Here is a 15576-nt window from a genome sequence, read left to right as displayed (position 1 = left end):
CACCAACTGAAATATTTCAGGTCTTTTATTGTTTTAATACTGATGATTTTGGCATACAGCTCATGAAAACCCCAAATGTTGAATTTTGAAAATTTTAGAAAATGAATCTAAAATATATGAAAGTTTAATTTGTATCATTACATTATGGAAAATAATGAACTTTTATCACATATGCTCATTTTTTGAGAAGAACCTGTATAATCTTTAAAAAAGTGCATAGAGCTGCTTGATTTACTTGTTGTTTGTTGATTTTCAAATATTAAACTTGTTGGTTTAAGGTTGAGCATCTGTTCTTTTTGAACACTTATTTCATTTGAACAAAACCATAATAATATTGATAACCGTGATAGTTTGGGTCTAGGGATACACGATATTGAATTTTTGCCGATATGCCGTTTTTTTCAGCTCATTTTGGCCGATGCCGATACTGATGCCGATATATGTTTATTTTTTTCCCTTTGTTTGGAAACAACGCCATTTTGGACAAAAACTTTTTTTTTTCCATTCTGGTTTCCGATTTCTGAGGTCTCCTTACTAAAATGATTCTTGTTGAAGATAAATAAATGTTAATTAAGTTCTTTTTATGATAAGAGTATATTAAAAGCCCTGAAATAACAATAATTAAGCCAGTCATTTTTCACCCCAGATCCAGCTGTAACCTAAATATTGTATTTTTGGATTTAACGTTTGTGCACATGAAGTGGGGGTGGCATGACATCCGTTGATGCTGTCTTTCAATTCTACAATTATTGTAGAGCTCCTTGGATTATTTTTCATCATCCATTTCCTAAGATAATTACAGATTAATACACTGTATATAAAAGTATTTAATTTACAAGTGTTATGCTTGTGATTTATGACATCATTACTGATTTGTTTATTCAGAACAAGAAGCAACTTCAATTTATTTGTGTATTCTACTATTCATTAATTAGCCTGACAAGCCAGACCCACATAAAGATGTTTGGTCTAGAAACTCACCATTGACAGCTCAATCCGAGGGGCGGGATAAACGGTTGTCTTTCAAACTCCCTCTGCACGCGATAGGATAGCGCTACACCAACCAGAGCAACGAAGGTGAAACAGAGCTTGTTGATAGATTAAACATTCGCCGTATCCGGTCGGCAAAACCCCGAACACATCTTCCCTTTTTAAGAATGACTTCAGTGCCGTTCGTTGTTCTTTTCTCAGAGAAAAGCTTAACTCCAAGTCTTCCAGAGTCGCAGTCAAAGCTGATTCGAAAGACCGCCGTTCGCCAGTTTCTGTGTTTACTAGAAGCACGCAAACGCAACTCGACTATTATCATTATGGCCCCGCCCACCGACTCTATACACGATGTGATTGGCCCGGCAAGAGTTAGGGGAATACAGCTCAGAAGGGTATTAAGAGTTGCTAGACGACACTTGCGGGCAGATTAAATTTGCTGCCGCTAGGGTGTGTCTAGATTTCTAGGCTAACTTTTCATTGTATTACTGTAACAACAGCGCCCCCACTGCTTGTATAAATATATAGCGGCCTGAAGGGCGGGCACTAGGACCTGGAGGAGGCTTCTGCTGCTGTGGAGGCTGCTGCACGCATAGATATCCATAATAAAGTCTAGTGCTGCGTTCCACTCCACTTTAAGACACGCACTTGCAAACTTCCCTAAGCACTTCACCTTGGGGGAATCCCTGCCGCCATTTTGAAGTGTGTTCCACTTCGTGAAGTGGACAAGGGAAGTTTGTATGGACAGACCCTTGCTCCCTCGATTTTGACCGAGTGAGCGAGTCTACTTCATATGTACACTTCAGGCAGCTTCATATACCACAATGCAACGCGATTGTGACATCACCACATATCACGTTTAATTTACCCCACCACAAACAACTCTATGATATTTAAAAAAACATTTAAAACAACCCAAACACATCCATATACATATAGAATGCTGCATTAAACTATTTCGTAAAGATAAAAAATAAATAATATATCAACTCCATAGTGGATTCCAAGTGATCAAGGGCTGAGGGCGTTCCAGTTCAGTCCATTTGCAAAGTTTCCGCCAGTAGTGGGCACCCATGCAATGCAACGTAGGCATGACGCACATCCGAGTGAACGAGACGGAGGGAAGTTTGCGAGTGAAGGGCATGATAAAAACAAACTGTAACGCAGCATAGATGTCTTACGGCGGAGTCACCATTGTCATCACCGGCAGGTATCTTGTCACAGGCAAGCTTTCTGTCGGGCTCTGTGGAACCTGATGTAAGATAAGTGATCTGAACGAACATAAATACTCTTATCTCGCTGAAATCTTGACGGATTTACAAATGGTTTGGTTTCTTACAAACGTTATTAAAGGGGGGGGTGAAACACTCAGTTTCAGTCAATCTCATGTCAATCTTGAGTACCTATAGAGTAGTATTGCATCCTTCATATCTCCGAAAAGTCTTTAGTTTTATCATATTTATAAAAGAAATATGGGCTGTACCGAGTCTTTCCGGAAAAAACCAAACGCCTGGAGGCGTATCGTGTGGGCGGAGCTATCTCAGCTAATACAGATAATGATCCACAATCAAATCTGAGGCTGAAATAAATTGAACAGGAGAAACGGCAACATCAGGATGTCCGTCTCTGTGGTATGTACTGTATTTAGGGGCCTTTGTGTGCAGTTTATGAGGACATGATTCGGTTTATGGACTATTGTATGTGACTAGACCTTAGAGGTAGCAAGCAAAACGGTTTTGCACGTCAGAGTCAGAATAGTGTAACGTTATACAGAACAACAATGGAGTAACCGTTAGCGCATTTGAATGACGAAGCACGCGATCGTATCGTTTACTGATGTTTACTCATGCGACGGTAGCCAATAGCAGAGACATTTGAAGTTGATTTACTCACCGGCATCTTCCAAAGCAGGACCGCTCTGTCAAAAACACACTTCTTTGGTATGATTTGGTGAAGTCCTGTGACAGCAGTGACCGTGGAAATCCACTTTGCGACGCGACTGAAGCGATGCCTTGAAGCTTCCCGTCATTTCTGCGTTCAAATCGGTTCAAATGCAGCGCTGCCTTCCCGCAATGCTGTGCTGAAGCGTTGAAGTCGCTCGACGTCACCCATAGGAATAAAGTGGAGCGCGGCGCGACACATAAGTGTTCACGGACGACTGGATCTGCACCTGAGAGACTGTTTACAGCGTGCATTTCCTCTCTCTCCCTCTAGTCACGCGCGCGCGCGCACCCTTCCGGGAGAAGAGCCCGTACAGCCCATACAAGGACCTTCCGCTCTATTTAACGTCAAGTAGAACCATACTCGAAAAAAACTCGCCGAAACTTGTGAGAAACCGGAAGGAGTATTTTTAACACAGAAATACTCCATCAAACGTCCAACATTAGTTTTTGAAACTTTGTCTATGTTTAGGATGGGAATCCAAGTCTTTAAAGGTGTAAAAAGCTCAGTATGCATGAAACAGCATTTCACCCCCCCTTTAACATAGCTACAAATCTGGATGCTTTAACACATTGAAATTGCAGCTTTTCGTGTGCAGCTTGTGTAAAAAAAAACAATATTCTATCCGCTATAACTCTGCCACTACTTCACACAATTATTCAGCTTGTTTCCTGAGAAACTACAGGGTCTCAGCTTTCTAAAGAGGTAAGGCATTTGATGGTAGGCAAAATTACGTGCGAAAAGTGATCTCTGAAGTAGGCACAGTGAAATGTAGGGGGGAAATCCTAGTAAATTGCGTTTTTCAAGTTAAAATAAACTTAGTTAGCATGTATTTTTGTTTATTTAAAAAAAATACAAATAATTTTATTATAATAGTGATATATATATATATATATATATATATATATCTTACATATTAGCTAGCTCTGAAAAAAAATCTGAGCTGTATGTTTGTATATATATATATATTTTTTTTTTTTTTTTTTTGCAGTTTTAGTAGCCTATATATTGATTTAACATAAATACCTTGTGTGTGTGTGTGTATATATTCATTGCACCTATCTGTTCTGTTCAATGTTACTTTCATATTGAAGTCCATGGTTATAATTATTCATAAGTATGTAGTGGCATAACTACATCTCTGACGTTTATAAAAAACGAAACAGTTTGAAAATCGGTAGAAATTTGAGCAAGTTGGTTATTTAAAAGTACATGTTGTTTTTGAATTGAGTATGACCATGACAGGCTAGCGTGTCAAAGAAATGTATTTCACCACCTCTAAGAAAGGACAAGTGCTGTCTCCTTATTTACCTAAATGTGTCGTTTTCCTTTCTTTACCAGAGGAAAAAAGCCTTGTGTTGACTTTGAAATAGAGCAGACTTTATGCATCTGTGGTGCAATTACTAGATTTTCGCATGAATAAATGTTTATTTTAATGCAAACAATGCATTGTCACTTTAATTCTGCTCTCTAGCACAGCAAAAAATAGACTCGGTGTGGAAAGGATCACCGCACTGCTGCAAACACACCTCTCCTTAAACGACTGCCGGACAGAAACCGCGTGCAGTGTGAAAGCTGTAATCCGTTAATATGGGTACGGGAAAAAGATAGGCACCACATTTGCACTGCAAACTGAGTATTAGTGTTTGTGTGGTCATGTGATCTCAACATGTCTGTCCACATAAGGCGACCCACTCCATGTCATATAAAAAGAACAGTCAAAAATATCACTAATTTCTGTAGAGCTGGACATTTCATTAATGATCAAATGACTGAGTCCAGCTTTGAGAATGAAACCAACCTGTTTGTTCCTCAGTTTCTTCATGTTTCACTCTGAATCTTTCTTCAATCTTTAGGTCTTCACTGTCCTCTTTCTTTGTTTGCTCCTCAGTTTCTTCATGTTTCAAACTGAATGTTTCTTCAATTTTCAGATCTTCACTCTCCATTTTAATAAACTCCATCTTTATTATAGCGTGTCACGTGGATCTCAATCACTTCACAAGGGTATTTTCTGTGTTTGTCCTGTTTAAGATGAGAATAATTAACAAACAATTACACACACAAAAACACAACAAAACTTTGACAACAAATTAATTAAATAATGCAAATTATTACATTATACACACTATTAATATTAGTTTAGTAAGTTATTTAATGTTTTTTATAAATCGAAATAGAGCGCTTCGAATCACTGAATCATGTTGTGAATCAATCGGTTCAATTGACTCGAAAGCTCCGGGTCTCTTGTCACTCGCCAGAGACTGAATTCATGTTTGAACTGATTCACAATAAAGAGAGAAATGAGACACTCCTTCTGTTACTCGTGCCTTTATGTTACTTCACTCACACAACACTGATAAATGTTGGATAAATCAATGCAGTATTACATTTAATAACATACCATTCATTCTGTGTCACTTTAAACGCTTAAAACAAACCTTTCTTCAGCAGAATCACAACAAATGCAGGAGCGCGGCGCGGCCTTATGACGTCATAAACCAAGAACAAAATAAAAGTCCCGTTCACTGCTGAGTCTAAAATCACAAAAGTGCATAGAAATTTACTTAGGAAAATATATTAATTAAAAAAAGAAATGATGACAAAATGTATAATTGAATGTATCATTGAAATACATTTTATAACACAATGACAAGTTAATAATACAGTTCACATTGAGAGATTTTTTTTTTCTAAATGAAGACCGTACACAACTATTTTTTTACTGTTTGTATACAGTATAGAAAAAAACACATTAAAAAATATCATAACTTCACAAGCAAGTAAAAGGGTTTCTGTGGGTCCTTAAACATTTTGTTCAAATTTAAGGCCATAAAAAAGTATAGTAAAACAATCTTTTGTTCATGATAATTTTAACATAAGCCTTTATTTGAATCTGGCAATGCTACAGTTACTTGGTATAATGCAACATTTAATACACTACTAATAGTGTATTAAAGGGGGGGGTGAAATGCTGTTTCATGCATACTGAGCTTTTTACACTGTTTAAGACTTGGATTCCCATCCTAAACATAGACAAAGTTTCAAAAACTAATGTTGGACATTTGTCATACAACATACTCCTTCGACAACATACTCCTTCCGGTTTCTCACAAGTTTCGGAGAGTTTTTTTTCCGAGTATGGCTCGGAGAGGAAGGTCCTTGTATGGGCCGTACGGGCTCTTCTCAGAGGAAATGCACGCCCATACAATGCACTGCCGCGCTCCACTTTATTCCTATCTGTGACATCAAGCGACTTCAACGCTTCAGCACAGCAAGTCACTGCTGTCAGGACTTCACCACATCATACCCAAGAAGTGTGTTTTTGACGGAGCGGTCCCAGCGATAAAGGTTCGGTCCTGCTTTGGAAGCAGCCGGTGAGTAAAACTGCTTCAAATGTCTGTGCTGTAAACAGAAATGTCAGTAAACGACACGATCGCGAGCTTCGTCATTCAAATGCGCTAACGGTTACTCCATTGTTTGTATAACATTACACTAGTCTGACGTGCAAAACCGTTTTGCTTGCTACTACTAAGGTTTGGTCGCAAACAATAGTCCATAAACCAAATCATGTCCTCATAAACTGCAAGTACGAGTAAAGTGCGAGTAAACACACACAAATGTTGACAGGCCACTACAGTACATACCACAGAGGAGGACGTCCTGCTGCTGCTGTTTCTCCGGTTCAATTTATTTCAGCCTGGATCATATATCTATTAGCTGAGCTCGATAGCTATGGGGTTTCTCCACGCTTGAGGACGTCACCGCTTTGTGTGCGCTCGTAATTTTTTAGCTCCGCCCACCTGATACGCCTACAGGTGCTCGATTTTTTCCGGAAAGATTCGGTACACAAATTTTGGGCATCCATAATCAAAAAAACTCTACACATAGGGCGTATGTGTAATAAATCTTCACTTTGGCCGGAGTTTTTCGGTTTTATTAGAGAAATAATCATTTTCTAGAATAAAAATGGCAGTTTTGTGTAAATGACAGGCCAAATGCAGGGAAATATCTGCGTTTTCCCATCATGTAAACAGGGCCTAATTCTGACTCTGGCCTCTTTAATCTTCTCATAGTCACTGGACAGGAATTGGGAATTCAGGCCTCTAGTGATTTAGTAATGTAACAATAATCAGCACATTATACAGTCTCTCAAACTTAAGAAGTTTCTTTCTGTGAAATTCATTCCACACTGATGGCATATAAAACCAGTTCTCTCATACATCAATACTCATGTGGTAGTCCAGCACTTTTTTATACCTAAAACTTTTCCCACAGTGACCACATGTAAACGGCTTCTCTCCAGTGTGAACTCTCATGTGCCTGTTAAGGTTTCCTTTTCGGTTGAAACTTTTTCCACATTGTTTGCAGGTGTAAGGCTTTTCTCCAGTGTGAATTCTTAAGTGGAGTTCAAGGGTTTGTTTTTGAGTGAAACTCTTTCCACACTGAGGGCACATGTGGAGTTTCTCTCCAGTGTGAAGTCTCATGTGCCGAGTAAAGCTCGTTTTTCGTTTGAAACAATTTCCACATTGCTGGCAGGTGAACGGTGTCTCTCCAGTGTGAACTTTCATGTGGACTGCAAAGTTTTCTTTTTGGTTGAAACTTTTTCCACACTGTTTGCAGGTGAACGGCTTCTCTCCAGTGTGAATCCTCATGTGGTTTTCAAGGTGTTTTTTTTGACTGAAACTCTTTTCACACTGAGGGCAGGTGTACGGTTTCTCTCCAGAGTGAACTCTCATGTGTCTGCTAAGGTTTACTTTATATCTGAAACTCTTTCCACACTGTTTGCAGGTGAACGGCTTCACTCCAGTATGAACTGTCATGTGTAGGTTAAGGCCTTCTTTTCGGGTGAAACTTTTTCCACATTGTTGGCAGGTGAAATCCCTTGTAGTTCCCTTATTTTTAGCCTTTTTTTGTGACAGAGTCTTTCCAACCTGTGGGCAACTAAAAGGTTTTACCCTCGTCATGAAATAATTATTCTTAAATCGATCTTTCTCTTCCATTTCATTCAGTAGTTCACTCTCCTTTTTCAGCACCATCAGGTCTAAGGCAACAAGAGAAATGTAAATTAACACCAGTTTAATGGCACAACACAACAACAAAACATTTAGACATATAACATTAATGTTATAACCACACCTTTAGTCACAGGTGATCCAAAAATCCCAATGTCATCAGTGACGTGAGTAACAATCACTTCCTTACTCAGTCTCCTTGGATGGACGAAAGTAAAATCACTACAGGGCTATACAGGCATCTGGCTACACAATGGCCTTACTGGTATTAATTTTAATCGTTGTTAACAAATATAGTTTGGAATGTATGTACTTATTTATTTATTAATACCAGTAATACCAATTTTTTAAGTAGGGATGGCTGACGCCAAACTGACGTTTCGATGCTGTGTCGAGATCCCGAAGTGCAGATTTTTCAAAAACACTGCTCTGAACTGTGATTCGACACACCAATGTCATATGACTACGGCTAAATTAAGCTTCAAGTGTTTCATCAGGAGCGCCTGTCTAAACTGCTTTAATTAAAAGGGGCGGGAACAAACCACACAGTCACACATCTGTATGAACCTCATTCACCACAGTTTAAAAGTGAAGTTAATCCATCTTCACCTCGTGGGGTTTTTGTGAGAGAGATTTTGTGATATAAGTGAGATTTATACTGCGCTTTGGTTAGTTATGTTTAGGCTAGATTTAAATGAGATATATTGACTGATAAGTAAAGACAGTGACGCCAGAGTTAGGATATAGGCTAGTAACACATTCATATAAGCTACGTTATAGATGTAAAATATATAGAAGATAGATATAGAAGATATTACATAGATATAGAAGATATTCATAGGTCCGATGGGAACCGGCTTTTATTTGAAGCAGGCTTTTATTAGGGGCAGGCCTGTATTTCTAATTCCATCTGTTTGAAATATAATTGCTTTATGTAAACCGTTTTCAATTTAAAGCGATCGTTCCAGTGGACAAATATCATTGATTATTTTAAGAAACATTTGCAAAAATATCACCATACAACAAAATACGCATTTTTTGTAACTCCGCGCACAGCTCCGCATCCGAAGATGAACGAGTTCTCAGCGAATCTAGCCGAGCATGACGTCTCATCACACCGGCACCAGTTTGCACATACAAATGAGGTGCTTATATTTACTAGATGAGCCTACAAAGGCAGAAATAAGCTATTTTAAATAAAGATCCAGGTTTAAGCAAATAAATAAATAAATCACAACATTAATGTTTAGGAAATATTTAAGAGATCGTTAATTTAGTGCACATTTTGTTCTCATGTCACAAGTAATAATATCTCTGCATAAAGCCACGGTTTACTGAGTTTCACACGATTCTTTTGTGGTGTGGTTTTTGGTTAAATGTACTAAAATAAATATCATCACCTGTGCACGTTAGGCCACTTCTTCTCGACGTGTTGGTTTATAGAACAATTACTCCGAATCGCCCTCTGTTGTTTCAAAGAATAGCACAACGGCGAGCGCGTCAAGTATAAACTTAGGTTTAGGGTAGGAGCGCGAGCAGTCAGCGGAGGCTCGAGTAGCGGAGACAGGCGAAAGTATAATAAGGCTTGAGACGCGGAGCTGAGCTTCGAGGCTTGGGTGTGACCCCCTTAAGACATAAAAGAGACGAGAGGCTAATATTAGGTGCGTCTTATTCAGCTCCCTAGTTCACTAGTCAGGGCACTGATCAGGACATACCTGTAAGTCAATGGGCTGACTCCCTGATCAGTGCCCTGACTAGTGACGGAGCAGATTGAGGCGCACGCATTGTGAAGATCGATATTTGTAGCCTGTCTGACACAGTATTTTCACAGACGTCGCATCTCTCATAGACTACAGTAGCCTATTTAAAATGGCACATGCATCTCAATTTAATTTACAAAGCAATTCCTGTAAAGTGTTTAGGTTAACTATAGAAGAGACCAGGATCAGTGTGTGTCGCACTGGCATGACTCGCATCGGGGCGCGTGGCATCAGGATGGTTTGGCATTAAATTAACGGCATTTAGGAGATTATCCACTCATTTTCCCCCGGCCTTTATTTGAGACCGGCCTTTATTTGTTCGTGTTGACCACGCCCCCAGCCACTATCAGAGGCCCGCCATTTAATTGACTACAGGCTTTTATTTGAGGAAATACGGTAAGTAGCAGCAAAAACACGCTGATGTCTGTGGAAGTGGCAATAACTCCTTTCTAACAGTTATAATTTGACTTTGTTTCATACATATCAGACACACATTATACAGTACAAGTTATTATATAGTTTGCTCTATTCTTCTCAGAGTTCACCGATTACTTTCATGTATTTCGTGAGACAAGGATGAATTTACGTGATGTAAATCCGACAGATCCGATTCTCTGAGGCGCAAACTAACATGGCAGCGCCCATCGCGCATTATAGATCTACTAACATGATCCTTATGACAAAACACATTCACTTACACATATATTGGAAAATCAGAATATCAGATAGCTCATGACATAGGTAACAAGTCTGTGAATATTTTGAATAAAAACGGAAAAAGACGAAAACCGATACAGCTGAGCTGTCATACAACCTGACAGAACTGGAGAGGATCTGCAAGGAGGAATAGTCCCAGCTAACAGGGAACGTTCTCTGAAAGTTCTCTCAAAGTTATCAAAAAACGTTCTTGCAGTAACGTTATTAGAACGTTGTGCCAACGTTATTTGCTATTGAGAAACTTTCTAAAAACGTTAGCTATAAAACGTTATTCTGACATTGTTAGTGGAACGTTTTAAAAACATTACTATGTTAAAAAAAGTATTAGTCATTACAAATTAGTCATACAGCTTTTTTCTCAAACTTCAGATACATAATTTGTATATCCAGAGACAACTTAATGACACTTAAATGCTATTTTCGTGTATATTTTTACAGTCAGAAGAAAAATCTAGTAAACTAATTATGTATTAAATATAAATGTAATATAAATATAAATGTCAATTATAAAAGTGGTTTTAGCTTTTTTTAAGAAAGAATAAGATGTCAATAAACAAAAGCAAGTACATTAAAGGAGAAAACAGGAATATTTTGTTTGATCATACTCTACACCCTTATAAGAACGTTATTTAACGTTCTTATAACCTAATGAGAACGTTAATACAACGTTCCACAAACTGGACATTTCAACGTTCCTAGAACATTCAAAAACGTTTTTAGAACTTAATGGGAACGTTAGGGAAACGTTCTTATAACCTAAAATTGTTAGCTGGGGTAGAGGATCCCCAAATCCAGGTGTGAAAAACTTCCCAAAAAGACTCATGGCTATAGTTTGGAACATTCTCTGCAAGAACAAAGAAATTTGTTCGTTTTCTCGAGGTGGCAAGAACAAGAACAATATTCGTTTTGGCCAGTACATTCATACTTCACGAGAAAAGCAGGTGCCGATCATCTGCGTTTCTCCGCATTAACCACGCCCACTGTAAATCTCTGACCAATCACACAATAGCTCTCGGACACCAGCAAGAAAACAGTTCTGCTCAGGCGATGTGTCGAGAACAAGCTGCGAGAACTCCCAAACCAGGGCTGCGAGAACAACATGACATCGTTTTGTTCTTGCAGCTCTGGGAGCGAGAACTTTTTTCTCTGTTCTTGCGGAGTATGTTGCAGCCTTATATTAAATCAAAAGGGTGCTACTAAATACTGAGCAAAAGGTCTGAATACTTAATTCTTGTGATATTTTAGTTTTTCTTTTTTAATAAATCTGCAAAAATGTCAACAATTCTGTTTTTCTGTCAACATGGGGTGTTGTGTGTACATTAATAAGAAAAAAAATGAACATAAATTATTTAAGAAAATGGCTGCAATATAACAAAAAGGGAAAACAATTAAATGGGGTCTGAATACTTTCCTTGCCCACTGTAGAATTGCTTTCAAATATATATTCAAACTTGTGCCAATTCAAATGTCCAAAAATTGACTTAAGTAGAGCAGGAAAAAAAGATGATTTTATGGTGAAATGTGTTATTTTTCATGTTAATCAGGTCAATTTGATCAAGAACTATGCACTGTGGCTTTAATTCAGCGTGAGTAGCGCGGCTCAAAAACAGACTCAAATATATGTGCACTAACTCTGACTATGGGTTACCATAATTGGCCTTCACGTCACTTTTTCTCTGTTTCCATCTCCAAACCTGTTCTGTTCACAGCTGATGGGAGGATATTGCCTGCCCTTTATTGCAATTTGAAGATTTTTGTAAAATCACAACAGTTTTTGCTTTTCAAACTCTAAGAGGTTTCAGTTGAATATGCTGCAGGCTCATTAATTGATGAAAAATAATTGATCAAAAATTATATTGATGATGATAAATAATATAGGGCTTGTTTTTGAAGCTGCTGTTGCTTATTTGTCTTGGGAGAGTTGGCAACACTGCTCAGCGCCGAAACGATCGCAGCACTGCCGCTTCTGCTCTGCGCTGCCTCTGCGTGCGGTGTGAATGCTGTATCTGTTAACATGGGCGGCGAAAAAAACATGCGCTGCTTATGCTCTGCTAACGCATGCAGTGTGAAACCAGCGTCAGAGCGGTTCTGTTCAGAAAGCTGCGCTCCATCACCGCATGTGCTGTGAGTTTAACTTGCATTAGACTAATCCTGACTCCTGAGTATTTCATTTTGGCTGCACACATTTTGTTCTTGCACTGATGTTAAATGAGTAGCCATTTTCACTTTGAGAGCCAGTTTGAGATGTAGACTATATTTGAGTATTGTGTGTATCGGTTAGTTTATGAAATCAAATGATTCTGAGACTGGGAAAATTCTCAATAAACCTGAATTCACCCTATGCTAACTACTTTTTCAGCAGCCACCGTTTCTATATTTATATGTTAGGCTGTACAGCCATCTAGTGCTTACATCTGTGCACTGCAGATGATTAATGGTCACAATTTAGAGGTAAATATTAAGTCAATTTACATTTTTTTGTAAAATCCCCCTTAAAATACAAAATATTAAAAGGTAAAATATTTATATTTTTCAAAGTTATTAATTATCAATAAAACCAACCTGTCTGTTCCTCAGTTTCTTCATCTTTCACTCTGAATGTTTCCTCAATCTTCATTTCTTCACTTTCCTCTTGCTTTGTTTGTTCCTCAGTTTCTTCATCTTTCACTCTCAATGTTTCTTCCATCTTTATGTCTTCACGCTCCTCTTTAATAAATGCCATCTTTATAATAGTGTGAAGAAAAGGCTGAACTTAGAATTAAAGCACATCATAAACATACTAAATTAATTTATCAGAGATACAGTTCAAACTTTAAAACCACTTAAAAATGTATTTATAGCCTGTAAAGTTTTAAAGGCTGTTTGAAAATATGCAAAATTGGGTTCTGACAGAGTTACTCAATTTAGTTTGCTAATTTAAAAAAGTTAATAAAAAAAAACCTGCTTTATTTTGGCTTAAAATATCGGGATACATATCATAACGTGAGTTCAGTATCGAGATACATATAGAATCGTGACACGAGTGTATTGTTATACCCCTATTGATAAATATAACATTTTCCTAATAATAAGAACAAATCAATAATACAATTTTTTTTTTTTTTTTTTTTTTTTGAAAAGTCATATTGATATGAATGAAGTAAAACAGGTACAAGAAGAGGTTTCAGTTCATTTTAACACTTATAAATTGAGACATCTCATCTCTAATGTGTGTTTCTCAGGATATATTCAGTCAACAATGTTAAATTACACTTCTTTAAGGACACTTCATCCAGATGTATTCCCACTGGAATGAGGAAAACATATGAACCCAAACTAATTTAGATGGAGGAGAAGAGATTTAAACAAAAAGAGATCTAATCGATTGGTCACTGCATTTATCATTAATTCAATCAAGTTAATCTAAAAACTAAAATGTGGAGACTTTTAATTATTCAAAACAATCACTCTGTTGATTATTTCACAAACCATTATCATCTCATTTTCACAGGCAATTCCTTATGACGCAGTGTTTGGTCTCCTCACTCCTTTTTTATTTTTGGAATAATTCACACATTTGGTTTGAGCCTAATATATTATTAGTTGGTCAGTTGTTGAGTGTTACTGAACTATGTCTTAAATTTAAGTATCATATTTCTGTGAAAGAATATTTTATTGTCGTGAATTCTATTATAAAATAATTTCTCTATTCATCAGTCAGAGCGACAGTTAGTGGACCTAAATTGCCTGATTAGAAAAAAACACTCAGAACTAACACAACAAACTAATAAAATAATGCCTAATATATTAAGAGTCTATATAACTGTCCGTTTAATTATTTAACAATTTATAGAAATCGAGATAGAAATAGAAATGGAGTGCTTCGAATCACTTAATCATTTTTTGTGAATCAATCGGTTCAATTGACTCGGAGAGTCGAAAGCTCCGGTTCTCTCGCCACTCGCCAGAGACTGAATTCATGTTTGAACTGATTCACGATAAAAAGCGAAATGAGCCGCTCCTTCTCTTACTTATGAGTTTATTATGTTACTTTACTCACACAACGCTGATAAAAGTTACACTTAACAATTCATGATTCATTATGAGTCGCTTTAAATCACTTTAAACGCTTAAAACACAAACCTTTCTCCAGCCGAATCACAACAGATGCCGGAGCGCGGAGCAGCCTTATGACGTCACACATCAAAAACTAAATAAAAGTCCCACTCTCTGCTGAGTCTAAAATCTCAAATGTGCATAGAAATTTACGTAGAAAAAAATTACAACATTCAGAGTTGTAAGTATTGGTGCAATACACAAAGTTACTAACACATAGGTACGTTAATAATACAGTTCACATTGAGAGTAAAATAAATAAATAAAGTAATAATTTATTTTCTTTGTTTTAATATTTAATTTTATAATCATTTGAATAGTTATTTCATTTAGAATAGTTGTCATTTAGTCATTTTATGTTTTATTGTTTTATATTATTTATGTTCTATTGTTGTTTAATCTTATGATTGTGGTCTGAAGGGATGTTTGTCTTCACGGGTAGGAGATCAGAGAATGTCTCCATTTCAAGGTTTTTATCATCACAGTATGCTGTTGTGAAGCAGTGATTTTCCAAAGTTCATACACTCTAAATAATGCTGGGTTGTTTTTTAACCCAAAATGCTGGGTTAAGACTGTTGGGTAATTTTTGTTAGTTTACTTGATCATATTTTAAACACCATTGGGTAGTTTCAAATTTCCAGTCGTTGGGTTAACCCTGCTGGGTCGCAATGCTTGGTGGATTCTACCCAGCGCTTGGTTGTTTCACGTGCTTCCCGCCTTGATTCGTTTAAATTCGCTCCCAAACTGTCATTTTGAAAGGACAATGCAAAAGGCAAAGCCACTGGTTGCAGATGTCTTAAGATAAGTTCATATGCTTTCATTAATAATCATTTTAATTAGCATAATTATAGTTTTTTTCTTCTTCGCGGTAACAATTCTTAAGCTTACTTGTTAAGACGACAAAAGTTTTACCTCAGAATCCGATGCAATGTACTGACTCGTGTTAGTTTAGGTAACGTTAGGCATGTGAGACGATAGAATACAGTTTGTGATTACACGGAACCATGATCCCCTTACGAAAATTAAACATGGTTTTATATAGGGATGTCACAAGTACCGGTAACGTT

The 15576-nt window shown here is 37.3% G+C and overlaps 1 protein-coding gene across 1 annotated transcript; it reads right to left on the bottom strand.

Moving 5' to 3' along the window:
- Positions 1-6845: 6845 nt before the first annotated feature.
- Positions 6846-14723, bottom strand: LOC137049334 (zinc finger protein OZF-like). Its single transcript, XM_067427854.1, has 3 exons — positions 14537-14723; positions 12977-13136; positions 6846-7966 (listed from the first exon to the last, which is right to left on the bottom strand). Exons 2-3 carry the CDS (start codon positions 13134-13136, stop codon positions 7140-7142), a joined length of 987 nt encoding a protein of 328 aa, XP_067283955.1. The 5' UTR covers positions 14537-14723; the 3' UTR covers positions 6846-7139.
- Between the last annotated feature and the right edge of the window lie 853 nt (positions 14724-15576).

The sequence above is a fragment of the Pseudorasbora parva genome, chromosome 20 (genome assembly GCF_024679245.1).
Source record: "Pseudorasbora parva isolate DD20220531a chromosome 20, ASM2467924v1, whole genome shotgun sequence".
In the NCBI taxonomy this organism is placed as follows: domain Eukaryota; kingdom Metazoa; phylum Chordata; class Actinopteri; order Cypriniformes; family Gobionidae; genus Pseudorasbora; species Pseudorasbora parva.
The sequence above is the reverse complement of the archived record's forward strand: the minus strand, read 5'-3'. Positions and strand labels throughout refer to the sequence as shown.

What these genes read in the sequence shown, in the direction of transcription:
- LOC137049334 (XM_067427854.1), bottom strand. Translation starts at nt 13,136, where the DNA reads ATGGCATTTATTAAAGAGGAGCGTGAAGACATAAAGATGGAAGAAACA. An exon ending in AGAAACTGAGGAACAGACAG is followed by an intron (nt 7,967 to 12,976) that starts GTTGGTTTTATT and finishes TTGTTGCCTTAG; the next exon opens with ACCTGATGGTGCTGAAAAAG.